General features: G+C 37.4%; 1 protein-coding gene across 1 annotated transcript; it reads left to right on the forward strand.

Moving 5' to 3' along the window:
• LOC120336490 (uncharacterized) lies at positions 1-27,170 on the forward strand. Its single transcript, XM_039404180.2, has 17 exons — positions 1-183; positions 1,232-1,332; positions 5,437-5,614; positions 7,810-7,985; positions 9,132-9,221; positions 9,697-9,789; positions 12,658-12,778; positions 14,064-14,270; positions 14,446-14,606; positions 14,897-15,022; positions 15,935-16,502; positions 19,619-20,086; positions 20,322-20,411; positions 21,017-21,231; positions 23,173-23,326; positions 25,572-25,732; positions 26,238-27,170. The coding sequence occupies exons 1-17, from the start codon at positions 132-134 to the stop codon at positions 26,460-26,462; spliced, it is 3,186 nt and encodes a 1,061-aa protein (XP_039260114.2). The 5' UTR covers positions 1-131; the 3' UTR covers positions 26,463-27,170.
• The last annotated feature ends 491 nt before the right edge of the window (positions 27,171-27,661 follow it).

Below are 27,661 nucleotides of genomic sequence, written 5' to 3' on the forward strand. Positions count from 1 at the left end.
AAGAGGAAAGGCTACTTAAGCATTTTCTCAAGTAATTAATGCGCTAATTGTTGGTTTTTGAAATTGTCTTGACATCGTTGAAATCAACCAGGTGTTTGATTAGAAAAGCGAGGAAACCTTGATTGGACAACATGCAGCGCCATGTTTTGTCCACGACGCTTGTTGCTGCAATTGTACTTTTAGGTAAGTTTTATTTTGGTATTTGTGTGATTTTTAGGATTGCAATTTTGAGTGTCGATGCAGACGTTAAAGCTGACATGAGCAAACTACGCCCGCGAGCCAATTACGGTAATTTAATCTGGCCCGCCTGCTGCTGCCACAACCATACTAAAACCAACTTTTGATGTTTTAGCTAAAGATTACCGCAGGGAATTTGTTGAGATTTTGAAAAAATTCAGTTTTGGCACAAGACTTATTGTTTTGTAACACTTTAAATATTGTTCATAAAATGTAACTTTTTACGTCACAATTACATGGCCCGCCTGTCTAGGTGGGCAAAATTTCTGACCCCTGGTGCAAAAACCCTGCCCACCTCTGCATTAGAGTGTACTGCAACAGAGAAAATGTTAAATTTTGATATTTATCACATGCCACAGAAGTGGGCAAGGATATACTGGATGAGAACCTATGGGTTTTCAAGAGCCTTTTAGAGCGGGTCTAATAAACGTTTTGAACTACGAAAAATTGCTATGTACGATATAGAAAAAGGGGGGCTCCCGAAGTATGCGAACCAAGATGGCGGACATCGGAATGTAATATGTGTACTAAGTTAGGATTAGGCCATAATTTTAGGTATAAATACTACGAGAGGCACTTGGCTAGTCTTCGAACTGATAATAGGACTAAAATAAGGAAAATTGGAAAAAAATTATCGCCTAACCCTAACCTGTTACCCATGTTACGTTCCGATGTCCGCCATCTTGGTTCGCATACTTCGGTAGCACCGAAAAAAGACCTTTTTACATTACATAATGAGGGTTGTTCTTATTGTTGTTGCTGGGATACTTGTTGTTGTAACAAGTTGGGGTTTAAGGTTCGAACCCCTGGCTACGCCGCTGCTTTCAATGATAAAAGAAGTCAAATTCCATAACAAAAACTCTTCATTATCAGAATTCGATTTTTTCGGAGCTGAAGTAGGAGTCAAAATATTTTTAAATCGGATCCGGATTTGATTGTAAATGTATGAATTATTCGACACTCAGTTAAACAGAATTTCAAACTTTTTTTGCAGCCACTGTGTCGGCTGAGATTAAATTGATCAGATCAACGGCCACCACGTTGGAATGGAATCTGGCCGGAAGTTTGAAACCTGGAAAGAAATATACAGCCGAGGTAAGGAATATGGGTGTTCAATAATGTCAAATTTCACTTGTTGGTGTTGTTGTTATTGTGGAAAATCGTTTCTCCGCAACAAATAGATTTCAAATGTGTCGTGCTCAAAGATAAAAAAGTATGTCGAATATTTACATAGCAAACCGCAGTCAAGCCCTAGGCGAAAGCGGTTACGACCGGTAATATGGCACTTACATTCGTAACCGCACGGTTGAAAATTGCATGAATTTGATACCGGTATGCACGTGAAGGCTCAGTGGTTAAAGCGTGATTCTGACTATACCTAGCCGGTTTAGTCTGGACAGACCCAATTTTAGCATGTTGTTACGCCCGGTACACATAAATGTCATGGCTACGCAGTATGATATAGGGAAATAAATTATAACAATTTTCCCAATGGCTGTTTATATTTTTACTCTCTTCTACTTTTCTGTAGTTTTAGTTGATATCGCGGTACTTAGATTTGAAAAAAAACTTCGCATTAATGACGCATACTAGGGCTTCCAATATTAAATGGTTTTATATTTTAGAATTCTAATTTGCATTTTGTTTCGATTTCAAAAACTATTTAGCGGCAAAATTATGACGTATTCCGAATATAGTTAGAAGACTATAACAAGACTAATGTTTTTACAAATTGTTTTTGTCAATGTCCACTTTTATCACTATTCGCTTCTACTGTTTTCATATTCAAAATATACTTTAGTATATAGATTTGATGGAAACTTGCACTCAAAATCCATTCCACATGTTAAATACGGATAAGCTAAATCGCACTGTTTTTAGATTTACTTTACGTTTTTTTTTATTATTTCAAATCGCATTAAAGATATCGTCACCACATCTCTTTAGCGTTGAATGATTTACGTCAAAGATAAAGACAGGCTTTGAAAGTAGAACTCGAAATAAAGCCACATACCGGTGAAAGCAAAAATGGGTACACCCGTAGTATTCGGTTGAGGTCATAATTTTATTTCGATTTTTCTTATTTTAGTTCTATTACGAGTTCAGGGACTGTCTGTGTTAACCAAGTGAAAACACCCCCTGCCCATAGGCTTTAGTACGTTTATACAACTTGATGTAAAGTAGGCGAACAAAATTAGTTACCTCTATATTAGTACACATACTTCTCGAGCGCCCAAAAATATATGTGCGTCTTGTACTAGTGATTAAAACATTGGGCTTGCCTAAGTGACGTCACACGTTAAAGAATTTCCAAAGTAAACAGCTCTTTATACGTCAGTGGTTGCTTGTACAGAGCCATGTTCTGAGTGAAAAGCGGATCATTACGATTAAAAAATCGTGGTACTCACGTAGTATGTGCACCAAGATGGCGGACACCGGAACGTAGTATGTGTATCAGGTCAGGGTTGGGCCATAATTTCAGATACAAATACTACGGGAATCACTTGGCTAGTCCCCGAACTCGTAATAGAACTAAAATAAGAAAAATTAGAATAAAATTATGTCCTAACTCTAACCTGGTACATATACTACGTTCCGATGTCCGCCATCTTGGTGCACATACTACGGGAGCGTCAAAATCGTGGTTACGTATAGTTACATCATATTCGTCTGTTTTGTGTTATGTTATGTGATGAGGCCGCACCTCTAAGCTAGATTTTTTGAAAATTAATTTTAAAATAAAGACACCAACCGGTATTGGCAAAATATTGTGTTCTATTCGATAAATATTGGAAAGAGAAAAAACAGAAAAAAATAATTTGTTGATCTAAACTAAATCAGTCATCATGATGTCGAAACATATGAAGTGCTATTTCGGTATAGACTTTAGGGAGCGAATGAGAAGCCATGCGACCATGAAAATTAGGGTGCTCCAGAAGTATGTGTACCAATATGGAGGTAACTAATTTTGTTCGTCTGTTTTACATCAAGTTGTGTAAAGGGACTGACTGAACCGTATATTCTCTTGCTAACACAAACAGTCCCCGAACTCATAATAGAACTAGAATAAGGAAAATAGAAATGAAATTATGGCCTAACCCTAACCTGGTACATATACTACGGGAGTACCTAAATTAGCGTCGACGAAATTTACATTTATACATATAAGATTAACGATGAATGAGAAATATGGTTACAAATTTCAAACTTGTGATAGTGTAAGATCTAAAAACGATTTTCAAATAATTTAATAAATAAAAATAATAATATAGCAGAACAGTTTTTTACGCTTTCTTCAAACCCGATTTATTTAAAAACAAGCAAATCCACATTCCTAACCATTATTTACAGTTCTGAACCATTATTTATGAAACGTGCGGTAAAAACATCCGCTCGCCATGAAATAATATTTAAATTAATATAAGGTGTGTGCGATGAGACATCGCGCCGTAAAGAGAGTTTTATGTTTCATGTTTATTTAAATTCGCGTTAATTTAAGCCAGTTTTTCGTAGGTTTTATCCAAGTTGTGTCTTAAAATAAAAGTATTTATGCTTTTATAATCATTTTTATTATAACTTATAACGTTTCATTTTAAATTATTTTAGGCTTGCATTCATAAACATCTTCTTGAGTGAAGTCTATTTTTATCTGATTATCAGATGAAACAATTAAAATGAATAGTTCTTATAAGACATTTTAGAAAATTATTTTTAAAATGACGCTTTGGAAATATTCGTATAAAGATGACGCACAACCTGAAAAACCCTAAACCGGTGCACGATGTTCAGGTTGTGCGCCATCTTGTTACGAATACTTCAAAATCATCCTTAAAATAGAGAATTTACAGTATTGAATATAAATAATTTCTACTCGATTTGAATGTTCAATTTAATGTGGAGAACGCTGTCCTAATGCTTGAGAACCTTAAGTGGAAATTTAAAAAAAAAAATTAAAATTTTCAGGTCTGTTCAAAGTAATTGTACGGACAAAAAAATATTCAATACAATATTTAAGCAGACATCCGTTCGCTATGAAATAAGATTCAAATCAAATATAAGATGTGTACGATAAGACATCGTATCAAAAATAGAGTTTTGTGATTCAATAATTTTTTGTTAATTTATAATTATTTTAAGCGTGATTTTTGTAAACTTAGTTTGGTTTTGAAAACAAAAGCGCAAAACCTGCCCGGGAACCCGGAATCCTGAAATACCATTTATACTTTGTTCAATCATATTCTAAAAATTTCGAGTCCTATAAATAGTTTAAAATATCAGAGTTACGTCCGAAGTTATTTTCACTTCATGCCCAAAATTTACTTTCTAAAGTTTCTAAATCTATTCTATATGTTTCGAAACTTATTGTTTGTGTCAACACCGTCAGATTAAGCCATGCCCGTTGAATTACAAGCAGATTCAAATCATTACGAATATTCGACCTTATTCATGTATCAAAAAAGCCGTTTTTTTACCCCAACCCTAACAATCTCCAATGATGGACGCTTCCGTAGTATGTACACCAATATGGCGCACAACCTGAAATTAATTTGGTACACATAATATGTTCAGGTTGTGCGCCATCTTGGTCCACTTACTACGGGAACAATCAATGATGTGCTATCCATGTATCACAAGACAGCTAATTTCACCTTATCGAAACTTATTATTTGTTTCGTCACAGCCAGATTAAGCCATGTCCGTTAGATTATGCCTCCGAGGTCTGATGGAATCTTCGATTAGCTATGTTTACGTAAATAATGATAATTTTAGAAAAATTTTCAAGTGTCGAAAAACAAATTGTTTGGAAATAATGAATTGTGATTCACAGAGCGTTGCTCAACTCACGATAACTGGTCTAAATCGTTTATTTTAACGTTACAGTCCGTTGTCACAACCACTAACTTATGCCTTCTACTGCTTCCAATTTAAGAAACGGCGCTATACCCTATGATATATAGGGTGACTAAAAAGTTTTTTTAAAACTGCAGAGGGAATTTAACGATATATTTTTGACTCTCACAGATGAAGTAAAAATGAAGTTAAATGAACTAAAAATAATACTCACACGATTACTGATCAAAAAACAATAAATCTGGTTAAGATATATTGAGATCTGACTTCAAAAAAAATTGAAATTGTAAAGGAACTTTATATTCGTCTTTGCTAGTCCGATGAAAGTGAATGAATTCATTTCTTCAGGTCCTACTAAACTCCGGAACCGGCCAAGTCCGGGTGATAGACGAGCCTCTAGGTGCAAAAGCCAGGACTTACAAAGCTTTCAACCTGAAATCTAACAAGTTATATCAGCTTCGTTTGAAAGTTGTTGCAAGAGGAGCTACAGCTCAGGATGGAGAAATCAGCAAGCCCAGCTATACTAGTAAGTTATTTAAAATTTTCACTTGCGACATTTAGTGATTCGATTAAGATTTTATATTAAACAAGGGAGCAGTGTAAATATAAATTCACACTGAACTCAGAAAAAATGTCGTGGTCCATGACCATATGATTAAGTTATGAAAAACAAAAGAGCTATTCTCGATAGAAATATAATGGACACAAAAACAACCATGCGTAACAACCTTCTAGCAAAAAATACAATCTTTATCTACTGAAAATTTTAAAGTAATTGGTCTAGTAATTGAAGGGAAAAACAATTTTTCATAACGATAAGAAGAAAAATACCAAGACGATCAACAGCATAGTAACAAAACTATCCATAGGTCCACTCAGTGTCTAAAAACAAAAAATCTAGTCTTTAAAATCAGTCGAGTTGCAAATTCTGGAAAAATATGAAAGACCAGAATTTTTTCTAGGGAACGTGGAAGCGGACAAGACAGCCTCATAGGTCGCATCAATTCCTTACTGGTGCATGCCGGGTATAAAAATATTTGGTACTCCCGTAGAGTGTGTACCAGGTTACGATTTTCTCTATTTTAGTTATATTACCAATTCGGAAACTGTCTATGTTAGCCAAGTGAATTTACCCCCTGTCCATAGGTTCCAGTCTCTTTACAGAACATGATGTAAAGTAGGCGAACAAAATTAGTTACTTCCATATTGGTACACATACTTCTGGAACGCCGAATATTTAACCAAATAATTGTTTCAAATGCATGAACTTGGATTATGCCAGAAACTGCAACCGCCTCGCAATCTTAGTAATAGCGAGGTGGTCTATCACTATCTATCAAGTTTAATTATTAGCATGGGATTCGAACTTGCAAATACATAATATCGGTATGGGGTAGGGCAGTGGTTCCCAACCGGGAGCCCCTGACCCACCAGTGGGGTCACAGAGTAGTTGGCGAGGGGCACCATGCCAGGCGCAAAACTGGTTTTACCTTCACTAGAGATTCGTGTCCTTCCTAGTTTCATTGCTCGATAAGGTCATTTCTTGTTGAGCATGGATTGATTAGACATAATGGGATTTGGAATCTCTCAATCAAAGTAACACCATGAATACCAATGGAATGATAAACAGGGGGAGCCATGAGTATTAAAAGCCTACGAAAGGAGGCCACGGGATATAAAAGATTGGGGAAAACTAGTATACGGTTTCATACGACTTTTGGCGTCAAAAAAGGTGCATAAAAAATCAGGGGTCGGCAACCTTTAGTCACTCGCGGGCCAAAATTAAAGGTGTCAAGTCATTGACGGAACGCACATATTTTTAGAAAGTTGAAAACCGAACGGATGATACTTTTATATCAAAAATCGAGCAGTGATACATCTCTCGAATAGAATATAAATTTATTTCCTAATTGCATCTCATAAAATTCCGCCGTTTGTTTAAATATAATCTAATTTTATGCTCATTAAACGAGTAATTGTGAATTATAACTTGTTAGGTTATAATACAATTTAGTCTAAGGGGTATAATCTTCAAAACGGCTGTTTTGTTACTATAATTCCGTGAAGCGTCGCGGGCCGGATTATATTACTCCGCGGGCCGGATGCGGCTCGCAGGCCGTAGGTTTCCGACCCCTGCTTTGAATGGTAAACTCACAATCGAAGCCGAAACTGAATTTTGTTAAATAGTAAACAAAGCGCATTTCTAAACAGCAACGTGCTTTTCTGTAAAACATCTGTAGTGTTTTTTGTTGTTTTCAACAGCTTTTGATTCAGACTTTTAATTAGTGAGTTAATTACTAAAGTAATCAGTAATCGTGTCGAGACAATCGAGGTACTGATGTTTCATTTTATCAAAACAGTCCGAAATTATACTACGTCAAAAATGGCCATATATAATCAATGATCAAGTGCTGCTCCTTATATGTGGACCATGGTTGAACAGAGTACTGGTTATTGAAATACTTTCTGAGTCAAAGATATTGTTTAATTAAATGCATGTTTGGAACACTTCCGGGTTGATTGCCCACTTCCGGTCGGTGACGTAATGGGCTACATAAGAAATTTTGGCAAGGGTCGTCGGCGGGGGATTCATAGAAAAGATCGCGATTGCTTAATCTTAATGCACTAATGAGCAGTTCGGTCATTTTTGAGTCAAGATTCGGAATCGGATAAAACTTTCATTGACTCCAAGCGCATCTTTGATTACAACATTCTTTTCAGATCTTCGTTGCTATTCGTGCAATGGCGCATCTTCCATCGACACTTGTACCGATTTGGTTGAATGTTCGCCGAACCAGCGACAATGTTACACGAGACTTCGTTACGGTAGCAGTACAGGACGAATGTATCTCTTCAAAGGATGCAAAGTGTCAAATGATGTTTGCCAGACCAATAAGGTAGAGTATTTTTAAGATTTTGTTCCTGGTTAACTGCGCATTCGACCAGTTGTGGTATTCAGCGGCTCCGCAGAAACCCGTTCTTGTGATATTTTATGAATGAGCAAACCCTTTCGTATTTTTTAGACGTTGGGCGACCGTAGCAAACGTGTAACGTACGCCGCAGCTGATGATCAGCGTTATATTTGGCGTTCCGAAGTCATATTGTTAGATTTATGTAAAGCGTGTGATGTTAATGCAGCTTATGAAGTGACATACATTTTCTGAAATGGGGGAACTTTGTTGTTAGTGATACTATGCGGTTACCCGTTGCCGATGAACCGAGAACCGTTTTAAGACCATATGAAACTCAATTTACAGTTTCACCGGCGGCGTTCTCCGTTTCTAATACGACTGTTGCTTCTACTCTCGACTCCATTTTGATTCCAAATCTAGCTAGGGAAAAAAGCTAAAATTTGACCGCGCCATGGTGTTGAGAACGCTTAGACAATCTTTTATAAGTATATAGCCAAATCAAATTAAATAAAATTTGCGGTATGACGTTGTTTCGAAGTCATCGAATGATGGTTTTATTTTTATATATATTTTATTAAATTGGGATAAAATTTGACCTTTTTTGGGGGTGAATTTCATTTGGACGTAAAAATTTAGGATTGCTGTGTGTTTTAATTGCAGTTATTAAGAATCAACCTCCCGTAGTATGTGTACCAGGTTAGGTTTACGCCCTAATCTTATTCCGGTTTTGCTCATTTTAGTTTTATCACCATATCGGGGACTGTCTGTGTTAGCCAAGTGAATATACCCCCTGCCCATAGGTTTCAGTCCCTTTATACAACTTGATGTAAAGTAGGCGAACAAAATTAGTTACCTCCATATTGGTACACATATTTCTAGAACGCCGGAATTTATTTTCCAAAGCTTTTTCTCCTACACGCAGCTATGAATATTTGCAGAGGTGATAATGTAAAATATTTTGCAATGTGAATTTCACTTTCGAAACTTGCAAAAGCGTAAGTGAGAATAATGATTCAAAAATCCAGATTTCGGCCAACAGATCTCTTGATTTTAACACATTACCCAGCATACTGCTTATAAAGCCAAGCCAAGCCCACAAGACTGTTTATTACCGACATTTTTTTTTCTCAGGAGCGAATGGAACTGATGAGAATCGCGAATGAGAAAGTCGGAGATTTGTCCAACGAACAAGTTCTAGCTACGATGCCAGGATTGAGATTTGTAAGTTATGGTTACGCACATACAAAAACAAACACACACAAAATAAAACACGTAAGCAACATAATAACACACAGGAAAACAAGCAAAAACATACATGCACAAAAGCACACATGCAAACAAACATACATGCATATATACGCGAACATGTATGTGCACAGACACGTACACCCTCACATGCGTTGGTGCGTGCACATAGCCACAAACAACACACGTGCACGTAATAAAATATTCACATAGACAGGAACGCACACATGTGTGCAACTAAACGCACACACAAACGCGCAAAAGCGCGCACATAAACACATATATGAACAAAAGCTTTTGTACATGCGCACAGAAAGATATTTAGTGCACTTATGCCGTATAAAGAATCTGAAGTATAGGCACAAGATGAATATGAGAAATTAAAATTTGAATCTTGTTAATATTAGCTTTCTGTCTGACATCTCAATTTACATTTATCCCATATTTTCAGTTTGGCAACTTAGAAACACTTTTCAAAAGATCACCAGCAATATTGAAACAGGTCAAAAAGAAATACAGCACAAACAAGAAGAAGGAGCTAGAGGTCAGTATGTGTTCCGCGTTTTGGGTGTGTACCCGGAATCGTTGTCGGAAGTTATTTTCGAAACCAAATTGAAACAATTTCCTTTAAATTTGGTCAAGTGTAACTCTCTAATCCAGCGTTCCCAACATTTTTGATTGAATTCCTCCTTTCGACTATTTTAGAATTCTTTTTGCCTCTCTCACTAGGCACAAGAACTACTTAATTTATGAAATCTTTAATGAATCCTTAACTGGTGTTAAGCGCAAGTCGCACTCCCACTTATGTACAGTTTGTATATACAAGTTTAGGTGCTCCCGAAGTATGCGAACTAAGATGGCGGACATCGGAACGTAACATGGGTAACAGGTTAGGGTTAGGCGATAATTTTTTTTCAATTTTCCTTATTTTAGTCCTATTATCTGTTCGAAGACTAGCCAAGAGCCTCCCGTAGTATTTATAGCTAAAATTATGGCCTAACCCTAACCTAGTACACATATTACATTCCGATGTCCGCCATCTTGGTTCGCATACTTCGGGAGCCCCCAAGTTTATTTTACAGCGGTTCTCAAACTTTTTAAGCCGCGCCTGCTTTTTAGAATTTGTCAAGTCTCGCGCCCATAATATAACACACCCACATACTTTTGGAAGTGTGATTTATTTCCTAACCTAAATATATTTGTATTTGAATACCCAGAAAATGACGTATGTACCGAATGATCAGATAATCATAGTTTTATAAGTTGTAAGTAGCTTTATTGCTAATAGCAAAATGTCTCCCAACTCCATAATTAATTTGGAAACACCTCCCCTTAAATAAATCGTAAATGAAAAATAAAATACGTAAATATTTTTTACAAATAGTTTTATTGCTAATAGCAAAATACCTACCAAATCCTAAATTTGCATGGTTTTTAAATCCAAGATTTTATCTTGCGTTGCCACCATTTACGTTATTCGCGGCTTCTGATGCAATTTTTTGTTATGTTTATAAAACATGATTTACAGATCAGACTTATTTGACTTCCTTACGTATCCTCCGGCAAGCAAGCATAGCAACAAATAACGTCTTTATATCGTTTTTTGCTGGTGAATAATATACCACATAAATCTATATAGTTTCAGTAGCATGCATGTCTTGACATTTCATTGGTTGCTAGTAACTTGACTCAGAGAGGAATTTTTTTCTTGCCAGTGAATACGCGAAAAGCATAACCATAATTTCAGTTGCTATTTGTATTTCAAGGCGCAAGTAACGTTATTCAGAGATTAGTCTCTTTTTCATTACAAGTGAATGTCCGTTAATTTACTTCAAGCAAATTTTTTAAAAAACGCAATGAATCCAATACAGTCCTATTTAAATAGTATTTATTTATCGTTGGATTTCAGACACCATCAGATCCAAATAAAATGCTTGAAAGTTGAATAAAATTTCAATTCTAATGCTTTTGCGACCAAATTACACAAAAATTCAAGTAATCGACGCTATCAGTTGTGTTTTGTTTAACATCGCAAGTTCGTTCTCTATGTATCTTGGTACCAAGATTTGAGAAACAGATAATACCTTGTGAAACTTGTAATTCTTCTTGTAAATCCGTCTATGTTGGACCTCGGCCATATATGGTATACCATGTCACTCAGTATGCGTGAACACAAGCAGATGCTCAAAATAGTTTTGAATAATGAGATGCATGTTTCGAAAAAGTTGAACGATAAATAAATTTGATGATAAAAAAACGGTTCCATTACATTTGAACCACGTACATCTGATCCCACGACAATTGCACCTGCATACGATTGTACCTATGGATTTTTTTTTTGTTTTGCGGATATTTGTACCCATACTGACCCTAACCCATGGGTTTTAGCACCCGCATATAGATTGAACCCGCGGATATACACATGGGTTCAAATGTACGGGGTTCAAATGTACGTGGGTTCAAATGTACGGTCACCAAAATAACAATTGTATACCGTCTCGGAGTTTGGTTATATATGATATAATATGTCAGGAAAAAACTTAAATTTTCCTTATTTAATGATGAGTGTACGCTTTTCAGACCGCTTTTATATGATATTCGGTACAGCTGGTTTAGCATTTCGTTCAAATTTGGTTACGACATTTCGTTGTCAATATATTGCAGCAAGACTCGTGACGTTTTACCTTCGCAGACATACATTTAGCCTTTTTATATATAATCTATGAGCACACGTTTGTATAAAAGTTGGTACAACTTTTTATTGCATTCGGCACAAAACAATGTTACTGTGATTGCAGTTTCTATATCGGTTATTTTACCTTCGCGTCTACATATTTGGGCATTGCTCTTTTGTTTTGTATTTTATATTATTACTTCGACTCTTCAGATTTTTTCTACGTCCTGAGTCCTGCGCGTCCAATAATTTTTCAGTTTTCAGTTCTCCATAACTGATGTGAAATTCAGACAATTTTCAGACAAAATTCATCATTTAGCTGGCATTTTGTGATTATATTAGTTTCCTGTGTACATTTTCAAATTTATATATTTGAGAATGTTATCTTAATTAGTATAAGATTATTAGCTCCGATATTTTTCTCCCATTATTTGCCAGTTTTCCATATCTGAAGAGCACACCTTCATATGAAAACCCAAATATTTCTTTAGAATTTAGCTTGCTTTGCTCGGGGATCATATCAGTTTCCTGTGTGCACTTTGAGTTTACATATTTGAGAATTGTTCTTTTATTTTATATTTTACATTATTACTTTTATTCTTTTGTCGGTTTCCCGTATATGATGAGCCTGACACTTGAAATTCAGAATTTTGTTTTAGAATTTAGCTGGAATTATATTAGTCTCCTGTGTGCACTTCAAGTATATGTCTGAGCATTGCTAACTTATTTATATTTCAGATTGCTCTAAGAAAGCACTGCAGTTCACGCGACGATCCAGATGACTTTTGTCGTTGTTGTTGCTCGGCTGAACGTTGCAATCATGCTCTGCTCAACTGTGGAGTTACACCGCCCCCTGATGGTAAGGGCTTTAAGTAAATTCGTTTTTTTATGTTACATGATTAGGTGATTTTTTATTTTTTTGTAAATAAACGTGACTATTGGCTTGTCGCGAATTGATCGATCATTGGAACTAAATCTATGCGCTCCAAACAAGATTAAAAAACTAAATAATCGCTGCATTACCAGATGAAACGAAATATATTATTTAATATACCGTGTTTCCCCGAAAATAAGACCTAGCCTAAAAAATTATTTTAATTTAAGCTCCCTTTAAAATAAGACCTAGTCGATAGCGCGAATTTTATTTTTTTGACCTAGTCGATAGCAAGAAATCTCTCCTACACGTTTTGAAAAATTAATAATCTATGTTTAGCAGTTATTTCAAATAAAAACGTGTTGTGAATATAGGTTTCCATGTTTTGTATATCAGAAAATTTTGTGATTCTCTACTTTGTATTTTGTTTTTGATAAATAAAAATAAAATGCATCCCCAAAAATAAGCCATAGTCTTGTTTATTTTCGGGGAAACACGGTAATGCTCTTTCGTGTCATCTAGCGGAGGTATGTCGATCCGAAATGAAAACGTTCCCCGATTTATTCAGCACTTCGTATCCAATAAAATCATGGTAATAAATTCTATCAGTAGAGGTTACTCGAGACTAACTCCCAATCCTTCTTCAATGCCTTCGCGCTATTGGATTCGTATTATGCAAGGATGCAGTAGCAAGAGTAAGCATGACTATACTATGCAATTCAAGAGTCATGCTACACACTAACACAAATGTATTTCTGTAACGTTTCGTCCGACAAAAATCAGACTTCCTCAGACAAGCAATTCACAACAATCAACGTTACAGAAATACATTTGTGTTAGTGTGCTGCGGACTCTTGAATTACATACGTATGCACTAAACCTAGGGTTGCCAACCGTCCTTTATTTCATAGAACAATCCTTCAATTAGGCTTTTCGGTCCTTGTCCTTTTTAGTATTTAAAAAGTATACTAAATGTCGTTTTGCCCGATGGGTATAGTACTGTTTTTGATATTGTTCCGTTTTTAAAAAATTGCCTCCGTTTATGTATTTGCAACCTTTCAATTATTCTTTAACCATAGCATGTTATTGAATTATCTAGAACTAAAACCGGCGAGATATATCTTTTTAGCTTGTATATAATTTTTATATCATTTGTATTTGTTTCTTCCTGCAAGATACAAAATAAATGATGAAGGTAAAGAAAGTGTCCTTCATTGAAACTTTCCATGGTTGGCAACCCTAACTAAATTACACTTTCTTTCTTTAACAGAGCGAGAAGACGAACCGCTACCACCAGACATCGCAACTACAAAGCCCGAGGTTACATTTCCTACTGTCGTTCCAAAGAAGGTAGCTCCGATATGCCAACGTTTCAATGGCGGATGTGATCACACATGCATACCGTTGAATAAGACGACAGTCAGATGTGAATGCTTTAAGGATTATAAGCTCCAAGAAGACGGGAAAACGTGTAAAAGTAGGTGTTTGAGAGCTTACAGCGTTTTAAAATACATATTAATAACACAAGTTTATATGCACCGGAAGTGTATTCAATTGTTGTTTTTTCTTATTGGGGGGTCGCCCTGGTTTTAATGAAATTTTCAAATATTCTTGAACCAATTCGATTATTCGACTATCCTACCTGTTTGCAGCACATCTAAAACGCGCCATTGCTGATGCCGGACCAGATGTTGAAGTCACTCTCCCTCAAGACAGCGTGACTTTGAGTGGTGAGAATACTCTGGGCTCAGTGAAGAGATATCGGTGGTGGGATCCTATTGCAAGCGGAGAGGGAGCAAGTCTGACTGTGTCGGTAAGTAGAATGGGATTTATATACCTAACCCGGAGAGAGGAATGTCGATAAGACGACACGTCACAGTTACCATAAATACACATACAATATTTGCTACTTCATAGGCTACTCCATTCATTATGTCGAATAGCAAAAAGCATAAAATTGTTAATCGCAAAGTTTTCGGTTTAGACTGGGAGAATGATACGACCATATGGTCATCAGAGTCAGCTCCCCCCATACAGCATAAGGGTAGACTTTGAGGCCATCTCTTCAATATGAATACAAATCAACTTGCAAATATTTCACAGGACCCAACCCAGCAAGACATCTTCATTACAAACCTTAGACCTGGGACATACAAGTTTATTTTGATGGTGACGGGAATGGACGGACGAAGAACTTCTGATATGACGATACTGACTGTGAAGCCTAATGTACGTATTAGCAACGGCAGTATTGTTACCTAACATAATTTAGGATCCGACATAAATTACCTTTATATGGGAAAACGATAAATATTTTTTTGCCACACACACACACACACACATGCTAGAAAAATTTCACTTTTCGGAAAGTACCATTCATAAAAAAGCAATAACGCTTATTATTTTTTTTATCACACACACACACACGTTTGCACACGCACACAGAGATACACACACACGCACATGCTAGAAAAATTCCACACGGGATATTCATTATTCGGAAATTTCCACTCATAAAAAAAAGAAAAAACGCTAATTATTTTCTTATCACAAACACACACCTATAATGTTCATACTTTGGATAGTTTCATCAACAAAATATCTTTGATGAAATCAGACAAATTTCAACCTTAATCCGTAAACATAAATAATGCGGATTGTGTGTACTTTCTTAACCATGAACCCAAATTCACTGTCGAACTAACATCCAGACCAGGGGTGTGTAACCTTTAAAACAAGAGGGCCAGATACAAAAAATGTGTGAAACCGCGGGCCGCGTCTATTTTCAACATAGGCTTTATAGCAGTTGCCATCACGAAAGGTATTGATCGTATGACATGCGTTGTGGTCATTGTAACGTCATAAGCATAGATAATAAATTGGACTTCGTCATAGTCTTTGCAACGCAAAGCAAATGGATTGGAATCACTTGCACATACCAGATTAAACTCAATTAAAAACTCGTTTTGCGGGCCTCACATCATTCATTGCTACTACCATAAATATATGACCATAATGACACAAATGAAATTGAACTTTTCAAAAACCATAGTAATTTTTAACAAGCTTGTGGCCCACTTAAAATTGACTCTATGACCCAGAGCAGTGAGAACCAGTTTACTAAATCTAATTATATTTTAGCCTGCCTCTGTGAACGCAACAGAAGAAGCGGCGAAGAAACGGCTGAGACCACGAAGACCTCGAGCTAGAGTTGTGGGTCTGAACAGATACCGATCTATTCGCCATAGAAAAAGATGGAAGTCATATGTGAAAATTCATGGCACCAATGCCACGACATCAACAACAGCGCCACGCCTTCGATTTACCACCACAAGAGCACCGTTCAATATCATCCGCGGAAAAAACAGATTGACGCCACGTAGAACGACAACTACCGCTGCACCCGCTACAACAAGGCCTAAACGTGCAGGAGGTGGAAAACCTGGCGCAGGAAAACGCAAGCCTGTCAAAGGAGCTCGCAAGCCTGTCAAAGGAACTCGCAAGCCTGGCGCAGGAACTAGCAAGACTGGAGTTCGTAAACCGGGACCAGGAGTGAAAAGACCAGGTGCCGGACAGAGGCAACCAGCATCGGGAAACAAGGGTGTGCGGAAGCCATTGGGTGGTGGGAGGAAGCCAACCAAACAACTTCCTCCAAGAGGTCAAGGAGCGGGAAGAGTAGCCAGGCCAAGATCCGCAGGCATTGGAGCAAGTAAGTAATAATTCAATAGTTAAGCTATAATATTGGTTGGGGTATTGTTTTGTTGGGAAATAACACAAGAAAGCGTTAAAGCAAAATTGATTAGTTAAAATTAGTGCTCAACCCTCTACTAGACACAATAACACTAAGTTTTTTGGGCATTTGGTCGCATATTAAAAGTAATATCGGAGAAGTGCTCTATAGCAGGGCTTCCCAAACTAGGAGCCGCGGCCCTGGAAGGGGCCGCGAAACGAATTTTAGGGGCCGCAAAGAGAGTACCAATTTTACACAAAGTACTATATCTATTGTACTTTTTCAGACTCTTGATGCGAAATACAATTATTAAAAATAGTGTAAATCAAAAATTCCACGATTCCGAGTGAATACATCATCAAAATACCGTGTTTCCCCGAAAAAAAGACAGTGTCTTCAATTTTCTTTCGAAAATAACACTAGGGCTTTTTTGGGGATAGAGAATAACAAGATTTTTTATCATACAAAATATACCGATTTCCATTTGCTTATAAATAGTACGTTTTTTATTTAAAATAACTACCACGTATAGATTATTAATCATTCAAAAAGTAGAAACGATTTCTTGCTATCGATTGGGAATCAGTGGTTCTCGAACTTCATTGTATTGTGAAGCCCTGCAAAAATATGCTCAAGTTGCGACTCCCGTGAAAATACGTATTGATCATATAAACAAACAAGAGAGCTATGCTCAAATATATGGACACGTAGAGTCACATAATTTTGATGACGTCATAGCAAAAAAAAAAAGTAATAGCCTTCTGGAGAAAATTTTTATCTTTAACCACTGAAAATTTCAAAGCAATTGGTCCAGTATTCGAAGAGAAAAGCGACTTTTTAAAAACGTGTCAAAGAACAAGAACAAGAACAACAACAACATAATATTGAAACGATCGTTATGTCCACTACGTGTCCAACAAAACTTAACGACCATCAGTAAAATCGCATTTGATGGCCGTGATAGAAAGACTGCTTTATATAAATACAAAACGAAATTTTCTGTAAAAGTAGAAGATATGGTTTGGTTAAGAAGTTCACGAATCACGACATTTTGCGACGCCTTAGCAAAATTGAAACGACGCACTAGCCCGGGATTAAGTAAAAAACAATAGTTGCGCTATCGACTAAGTAAGTCTTTTTTAAAGGCGAGCGCTTATATCAGGCTTGGTCTTATCCTCATGGAAACACGGTAGAATCATCGCGCTTGCATAACAATGCATATTCTGATCGTAAAACCCGATTTGCGGGTGCTTGCATAACAATGACGGCTTTAATCCTCAAGCTAGCGGTTTTCGAGGGCGATTTGCTGAGTGCGCCTCGAAACATATTGCATATTATATTTATTCTAAATGTTTTATTGTTTCTCATTGTTGCAAATGATGTGTATATGAATCAAATTCATTTTATCATTTTATGTTGTTTACTTTCTGTTACGTAGGGTCTCTTGCAGTGTTCCCTCTAAGGTGTGCGCGCGCACACAGCTTTCAGAGGCTGCGCACATGCATAGATTTACTGCGCACAGACGTATTTCGATGTAATGTAACAATGTGCTCGGTTGGCAGGTTGTTGTTGGCCCACTTATTACCCGGTTAGGACGCCAAAATTTCTTCATTGGTTTTTGCACAAATATTAGGCATTTCCAAAAATGTGCGCACACACCAAAATTTCTGCGTACACATACTACAAAATATTAGAGGGAACATTGGTGTCTTGTTACGTAAGATAAGAAGAGGTAAACCCTACATGCTGCAATTTCATAGGCTGCAGTTTATTCATTTGCTTAATCGAGATTATCGAACATGAGTTTTTTTTTGCATTTTAAAGAAAAACAGGACAGAGATAAGAAAGAAACTTTAACCTTTTGCCTTTATTCCTTAGACCTACACGTTTAAAAACATCGTAAGACATAGAGTACATATTAACGATGACAAAATTGTGTTTTGTTTTGAGGCAGCATATTTTTCGTGTAGGTGCGCCATGAGTTTTTTCCCTGATAATTTGGCGTCGCACAAACCGCTGCCTTATGCTAAGTTTGATCTATAAGAGTGAACAATTCGAGATAAGAACCATGTCGCCAGTGGCCAGACATCATAATTCATCATTTAGGCCTACATAAACAAACATTAAACAACGGCTGGACTTGCTATGCAGCAAAAGCATTCGCACCTATTACACTGAATAATTGAGAAACGTTAATCTGAATAAAAATGTGCTTGTTTTTTTTTATTTGGTAGGGATAGAATAATAGTTGAGAATTAGCTGTGCTAATAAGACACCAAAAGTGCATATTTCGAACTGTTTAGCATTATTAACGTGAACAAGGGCCGTGAAGAATTTTAATATATTAAAAGGGGCCGCGAGCTCAAAAGTTTGGGAAGTCCTGCTCTATAGCGTCTTTTCGCTGAATAGCTCTACTCTAGTATTAGGACCTAATGGTTTATGAACTAAAAAATTGAAAATGACTATGCAAATTGGCCAGAATTTTTTTCGGGAGGGGGAGGATTATAATTTTGTATTTAGTGTTGTTGAACAAATCATGTTTTGTTATCCGATAATATTGTGATACATACTTATGAAAACATGAACTAGTTAAACTATACAAGAGCCCCAGAGGGCAAGTTGCACGTATTACTAGGTAATGATTTATTATTAAAGATGAAACAACAAACAAAAACAGTTTTTATGCATGGTAAGGGTGGAATAATAGTTCCAAAATGGGAAAATGCAGAATTTTATCGAAAAAGTTTGGGAACTACTGCTTTAGAGGGTCGCTAGCCAGTGTTACGGACAACTGACACCCTGAATGTTTTTTACGGTTTTAATAGTTTATAATGTGCACATACATAAGTTTTATAGTAATACAGAATATGTAAAGAATGTCAGTAATACCCCCTCCTCCCCAAATCATGGTAAAAGTCTTACCCCCCCCCCCCCCCACTAAACATAAGGAAAGTTTGTATGCTTAGTGAGGGGTGAATAAATAGTGCCAAAATGACCAAATGGATCATCGAAAAAGGTTGGGCACCACAGTTCTAATCAGAATTACGGTATATCATATCGAAATATTTCTGCAAATTCATTTTTTTTAATTTTAGGAAGAAGAGGACTAGCTCGACTTCGTATGGCAACTCCAAAACCCGCCCGAACTTTGGCACCCACAAAGCGTACCCCAGCCACTCAAACACCAGCGTCGAAAAGTCCATGGAAGCCAAAAGTACCAGCTAAGCCAAAGGCTCCAGTTAAGCCAAAAATTCCGGTAAAACCAAAGGTACCGGTAAAACCGAAAGCACCGGTAAAACCGAAAATTCCGGTAAAACCAAAGCGTCCAATGCGGAGAGTACCGGTTCGTAGACCAGGAATGGCAAACCGAAAACCAGGGACATTCAAACGATTAACCGGACCCAAGTCAAAGAACCAACCCAAACGGTTGGGCCTAAAACAAAGAAAACCTTTCGTACCGAAGAAACCCGGAGCCAAACCAACCACGACTCCGGCCACTACTTTACCAGTGACGACGACTCCAGCTACCACTGAAACCACTACCACCACGGAAGAACCCGAAAGTAAGTCCTTTTTTCTCTCAAGATTTATAAAACAATATAAACCTAAATATAGTAACCCAACAAACTGAATTGTTTTTTTAATAACTGTGCTCACAAAATCCCATTCATAAATATTATGAACTAATCTGAAACGAACCTTATGCAAAAATAAAAAGTCCTAAAGTTTCAATTAGTAAACGTCCTTCACTGGAGTTTCGGGTTGCACCACACATAAAAAAAACTTGTATTTATTCAGATGTTTGCCCAAGCCTTGACGAACTTGAAACCCGTCATGTCGTCTCTAAGTGTTCAATTGATGGAAAGAAATGCGACTTCGAATGCCCAGGTATTTACTGTAGATGTTTGTATGTGTAGGAATGGGGTTTGGGGGGTTGGGTGTGGGGATTTAGTGTAGAGAAAGCTCGAGTCATCGACCAGATCCAAGTTAGACTCGTGTCAGCATTTATCGGAGACTCAAAATAATCCGAGAGGCCGAACTTCTAATCTCGCGACCATATTAAAATTTACCGTAACTCTTGTTGATGTTTAAAATGCTAAATAGTTTGAAATATGCATCTAGGAAAAGTTGGAAAAGTCGGAAAATTGTTATGCAATCGCGCCACTTCCCTGGTCCTATGTATTCTCTCGAAATCGTGAGAATTGTGTTTTGAACTATTTTTATTAATTGCGTTTTGAATCAAAAGTTTAAACAATAAAGGTACAATAGATTTAGTACTTTGTGTGAAATTGGTGTATTCTTAGAGACCGCTAAAAGTTTGTTACGTGCCATCCTGCGGGGTCGCGTTAAGGGTTCTGACCCTCAAGAACCTGGCTACGCTCTGATAGCGTATATAGGCTAATACCGGTATCGACTATAATTTTGGCGGCCGCATGACGTGTACAGTTTGCTTTCTTAAATAAATAATACATATAATTTCTATTCCATTTCAGTTGATATGACTCTACGAGGCGGATCGGAGTCCGTAACTTGTGGCACATTCGGAGGAAAGCCAGCGTGGATGAACGGGCCATCTCCCGCAGTTTTGCCGTGTTGCGAGCTCTCTTGTCCCGCCAACGCATATGCTGATATCGTGTTCCTGATTCATTCTACTACTCTTACCGGAAGAGCAGGCTGGACAAATGTGCTGAATTTTGTTAACTCAATAGTAAGTAATCGGAGTTAGTATCAATAGTGAGTCGATTCAGTGGACGCAATGGCCTAAAGTAGCAGTGTGCAACCTGCGACCCACAGGCCAAATGCGGCCCACTGAGTAGCATACTGAGTAGGCTTGCGGTAGTATTTCGAGTTATGTTAACAGCATTTTAATTAAAGAATCTTGCTGCACACTGACACTAATGTATGCAGCAAGACTTTTGAATAACTCAGAACAGGGGTGTGCAACTTGCGGCTCGTGGACAAGAATGCAGCCCATAAGAAAAACTTGTGTGGCCCGCGGAGAAGCGCCACTTCTGATAGGTGTGCGGCCAGCGTAAGGAATTTTCAATTCACTCTAGTATGTGAGAGTCATTCCAATTTCTTGCGTTGCAATGTCTATATTTGAGCTTGTACAAAGCGAACTACTAGAAACTACTGGCAAACTACTCTGCAACTACTAGAAAGCCTATGTTAAATGAAGATGCGACCCGCGGTATCTGGCCCTCGTGTATCAAAGGTTGCACATTCCTGGTCTAATGGAGCGATTCACAATCTTTTCATTATTATGGGTTTTTGGATAATTTGCCTGAAAGTTGTGAATTTGACCCTTTTCAATAAAAATAGTCAGTGAGTGTCTAATTTTGCTATCAGCTCATGTACTCGCCAAATCTTTCTGTATACGCCTGGGAGTTCAGGAACCCCTGTTTTGAGGAATAATAGTTTTTGTGGTTTTACCGTTGGACTTGACTTTGTTGGATCAACTCCGATTCGGATCATATACTCATCTCCACCTTCACAGAGTAATAAATCGGCAATGGAACTAGTAAGATTCTGGTCTTTACAAAATTTAGTAACCCGCTCGGCGGTGTGGCGCATCGTGCTAAGCGTTAGGAATACTCTCGCCAGCATCTCTGATTACCCTTCGTGAGATCGCAGGTTTGAATCCCATGCGGGGATGATCATGTGCGAGAGGATTGCTGGACTCTTCGCCGCCGTAGGGTGGTTCACGTAACCGCTGGTCGGTTACGGCTTCATCCACCATCAAGTCCATTCTCCCGAAAACAAATAACTGGTCAACTAATCCCATACCCGACCGGGACTGGTGACCGGACGAGAGGCCGTGGTTCGCCATATGATTAAGCCGTCTTTTCGGCTTTCCGAGCCCCCCCCCCCCCCCGTGATAAATATGTAAATCCTATCCTATCCTTCACCCAATAATGGCTAAAATGTGATTACAGTTTACTAAATAAATAATTCTCTACATTCCTGTAGATCAGCTTTCATCCGAATGTCATAAATTCTACACCTCTTCAAAAATTAAATAATTATTCCTTGTTTAGGTAGAAAATATTAATTTCATCACTTTCGGACCCGGTTTTACCCGAATGTCATAACTTTTACACCTCATCTGAAACTTTTTTCAAATAGCAAAAAAAATTCCGAGTCTTGCAGGCGGGATTTTTCCTGAATGACATAGTTTTCACCAATATAAAACAGTTTTTAAATTAACAAAATTAATTACCATGACTCGGAATCTTGTAGACCGGCTTTTACCGAAATTTCATAATTTTTACATCCGTACTTTTCGTATAGAGTAGTCATTACTCGTATGCGATCATTTTTTTTACATCTGTCCTAAAACTATAATCAGTAATCAGTAGTTTATTTTTCTAACATACCTGAAATACACCAAATGAATACAGAATGTAAAAAGAAGCAACAATGGAAAATTTTAGGGTGAAAGGAATCGAGAAAAACCAATACTCGTTATAGAGCGGCGACACCCGTGATTTAGGACTAACAATAATTCAAATACGATCAACAGTAATTCAAATACGAAAATCAAACAATAATTTAAAGAATATAAAAGGAATTAAAAATCGAGGCGACCTGAATTTCCAGGAGACGCCCAATATGCAGAGAGAACAACAGTTTACATTTTTGTTCACAGGTCAGCAAGTTCACCTTCGGTAAAGATAACGTTTGTGTAGGAGCAGTCCGGTACAACAACCGCATCGATACCAGGTCAGAGATACCGCTGGATTGCTCGACTACAAAGGACAATTTCAAGAAAGCTCTCTTGAGGATGCCGTTTGTTGGAGTTGGTACGTTGAGCGTTTGATTAACAAAACCGCTCTTATTTTGTATTTTACGCCTATTACGCGAGTATATTTTATAAAAAAAAGAAGGAGAAATGCACCAAAATGCTAAATGACTCGATTCACACAACTTTCATTTTAAATCATGAACACTACTTTACGTCACTGATTTTGGAAAGTTTGCAAAATCAAAACTAAAGACAGCCGCCAAGCTCGACGGATTGAAAACCGTGTCCCCATGTTTAAAAAATATAGCGAAATTTTTTGATGTAATATCAGATCTCATGGAACATTTAAAAATAAATGAAAATAATAGCCTTTTACTGAACATTACTACTGAACATTCCAAAGCAATTGGTCCAGTAGTTATTACGAATTCGGGACTGTCTATATTACCCAAGTGATTATTCCCCCTGCTCATAGGTTTCAGTCCCTTTACACAACTTGATGTAAAATAAGCGAACAAAATTAGTTACCTTCATATTGGTATACATCAGTGTTTCCCAACCTTTTTTCGTCGCGGACTATTTTCACACCAGGGAAAATCTTTGCGGACTCAACGTGCGCAACTGTAAAACCGAATTCTGTGTGAAGAAGCAATAAAATCAAAAACAACAGAATTTTAACGAAGTTCGTTTATAATCCATATTTACAAAATTCAATCGAAACCATAGCGAGGGTGCTCAGTCATTGAGACATCGAGAACTGCTCGCTCTGACAGACTCGAAAGATATTTTGAGATCACTGGCGACGATTCGCTGAGGAAAGTTCTAGGAAGGAATTTGCAACTAAAATTTCCAAATAAATTCATTCTGATTTTTGTCCTCATCGATCGCCTTCGTAAAATTAAAAAATTAATAATATCTTTATGGCTGGTTCCTGAATTCGCTGTCAATTTCTGTCTGTATTTTTCTATCGAGTCTATGTTTTTTTTTGCCTCGAAACAAATCCTCCGAAATGTTGTTACTGCGTATCCATTGAAATCTGATAGAACTCACCTAATGGTAATTCATATTCAAATTAATATATCCGCTCGGAAAATTTGGAAATGTTACATTTTTGTTATTTGTATTGGTAAATCGAATTTTACCACATAATCCACTGAAGAGATGTGAAATTCATGCGATATTGGCGCACAATAAGATCATTTTAAAATGTAGCAATGATGTTACAGGAAACAAAAATATAAAAACCACAAATATAACACTCAATTTTAACGGAAGCGAAAAGTACGTGTAAACTCGTGTTTTTGTCTGAAATCTGTGCAATCCAATCGTTTGATTCAGCGCGATTGACGTGCTGTGTCCAAGTCACATGTTACCAGGTATTCTAATAGTTTGCTGTTCGAATATTTTGCCCAGCCCTCCTCAGTAATCGGTAATTATTGACTCGATTATTATTATGTGAATAAACTTGCCTTTCATGTTTTATGTAAATACTAACGTAAATCGTACCTTGGCTGGTACTTTAAGTCTGGGAAAAACGTTTTCGCCCCGCAATGAATTTCGCGACACTGAAAAGGTTAGTGACCTACATTAAATATACTACTACATAACTTTCCAATTTGGTCGTTGCGGACTCATTCGAACGCTCTGCGGACTCATTTGAGACCGCGGACTCGGGTTGGGAAACACTGGTATACATACACACTTCTGGAGCTCTTCAGTTTGTGCCTACGGCATTGTAGCTTTCACGAACATAATTTAGGAATATATTCAACTCTGAAGATGCTCGATTTCGGCTATGCTTGTGGCCAATGCTCCCTTCATGAAACTGTAACACTGAGCAAATGTTTGTTTTGATAAGCATAAATATTTTACGGCTAGGCAGCATCTCAAATGATTTACAAACCATGTGAAACAATACAATAATATATTATCATATTGCGAAAGTACAGATTCAACTATAATAGCTTCTTGAAATACGACAGGCTCGCCAAAAAATAGCCCTTTCCAAATGATTTCATAAAAAAACAAAGTAACTGGACATAACAGACACGCAGGTGACATCAAAATGAACAGTGGCAAGCAAACTACACGTGAAACGGGCATTCCAGCTAGGCGGTAAAAATACGAGTCGGTGCCACGCTTTGAAAACGTAATGTTAAAAGTGCGCCAGAATGAGAATTTACTGCGCAAATGGTCTGGTGGCACGCACCTTAGAGAAAACCTCGTCTGTGGCCAATGTAGCTTCCATGCTTAGATAATTTTATCAAATTTTCGAAAAACTAACGAATAAAGTTGTTTTATAGGAGCTAACACAGGAGCCGGCTTGAATCATCTCAGAACAAAATCGTTCAAGACACCGAACAACAGACCTCGAGCACAAGATGTCGCTGTTCTTGTCTCAGATTCAAGATCTGCTGATGACGTCATCAAACCTGCCAAAGAGTTGAAAGCCTCTGGGGTCAAAGTGAGTTTGACTTATATACTCTGGAAAGTGCCCCGTTAGGGAAAAGAAGTACTCTGCGCGGATTTGAATGCTGTTGGTAATATTTGAGTACCATACGATTGCTTGACTCGCCATCTCTAGCGTTTACAGCGCCATCCACTATTCAAATCCATAAATATACAAATATAAACTGGTCAACTATTTCAATTTCTGTCCTGCACATTTGACAAGACGAGAAAGCGTGGATCGCCATTCGATTAAGTTATCTTATCGCTTTCATTTTCTACAAATACATTGTACATTCGGTACTCCGTATTATGTGTACCAGTTTAGGGTTAGGCCGTAATTTCTTTCCGATTCTCCCTATTTTAGTTCTATTACGAGTTCGGGGACTGTCTGTGTTAGCCAAGTGAATATTCCATTGGTCATAGGTTTCAGTCACTTTACACAACTTGATGTAAAGTAGGCGAAATTATATATATTATGAGCGCACAACTAAGCTATTTTTTGTTTTCGTCATCTTCAGATCCAAGTAATCGGTATCAAGACACGAGGAGGAACCCCAAATACCGCACAATTGAAGACAATCGCAAGTTATCCAGCAAGGATATTGAATCTGCCTCGAATCCCCATAACTCCGCCTCCTGGAGTTGTTAATCAAATGCAAAATCTAGTTTGCCCCGAAGGTTGCCAACGTTACGAAGACGAACAAGTTGAACGCGTTGCTTTGCCGAAAACGGCGGAAGGTTGAATACTTATGACGTCACCATGACAAAATTTAAAATTATGACGTCAGCATGGCAACAAATTAAAACTATGACGTCACATTGTCAACATATTTCTACGTGATTTTTAAAATGATAATTTAATAAACTTTTTTGTCTATAAAATTTGATACGAAAAAGTTTATGACGGCACGGAGTCAACAAATGATTGATGACAGTGTCCATAGTTACGACATAATTATAAATATTTTCTGCATTTGATGACGATATTTGTTCCGCAATAACAGTTATAATTCAATAAAAATAACAGCAGAGAAACGTGTTCTAACCTAATGTTCTCCTTCTGTACTTGGCTAAGGCGGTATTTCTGGTCAATTTTCCAGATTGTAAAATAAAGTATATGTTATGTAAAAAGTCTTTGAGTTGTTCATTAAACTAACAGAAACCTAGCAAACGTGAAGTTATATCTATCTACGACAGTGCTTTTCAACCTTTTTGGTATTGTGAGTCTCCTGATATAATTTTTCGTTTTTTATGGAACCCCAATTAACAAAATTAAAAAAAATTCTAACTTTGGCAATTGAATTACATTTGGTTCGCTTCAGAGAAGAAGCAGGTGCCGCTTTTGCATTTGAACTACTTTGCTTATTGCCGTCCTGACCTTCATCGTTGTTATTATTCCGCCTCGCATAAGAAAATATACTATTTTGCTTCATCTGTATTGACTAAATATTAAAAAGTTGGGTTTCACACTATTTTTACTATATTCCAACATGAGCCGAACAACAACTCTAGTTTGTAGTATATACTCTCTCCAGTCCCGAGCAATATATTATCTACATACTTTGATCATCATGTAACTATGGAGCAACAATAGCGTTCTTGTTAGTTGCATAACAATGACTAAAGTGACGCAACAACCGAAAATATTACTGTTTTGTCTATTAACTGCACTGTGCCTAAACCTCTTGTTTAACGAACTGGCCTACTTGAAGTTTGAATGAGACACGGTGGTCTAGGAATATTTATAATGACGCATTAACATACTGAAGCAAGAAATGATTTCCTCTGAAAAAAAAACCGCGGAACCCCAACGGAACCTTATAAACTCACGGAACCCCACTGCATGTATTGCGAAACCTTAGGGTTCCGCGAAACCCCTCTTGAAGAGCACTGATCAACGAGGAAGTTATCCACATCGCGACAACCTACCGCCTACATGCCA

This window comes from Styela clava, chromosome 2 (genome assembly GCF_964204865.1).
Source record: "Styela clava chromosome 2, kaStyClav1.hap1.2, whole genome shotgun sequence".
Classification (NCBI taxonomy): domain Eukaryota; kingdom Metazoa; phylum Chordata; class Ascidiacea; order Stolidobranchia; family Styelidae; genus Styela; species Styela clava.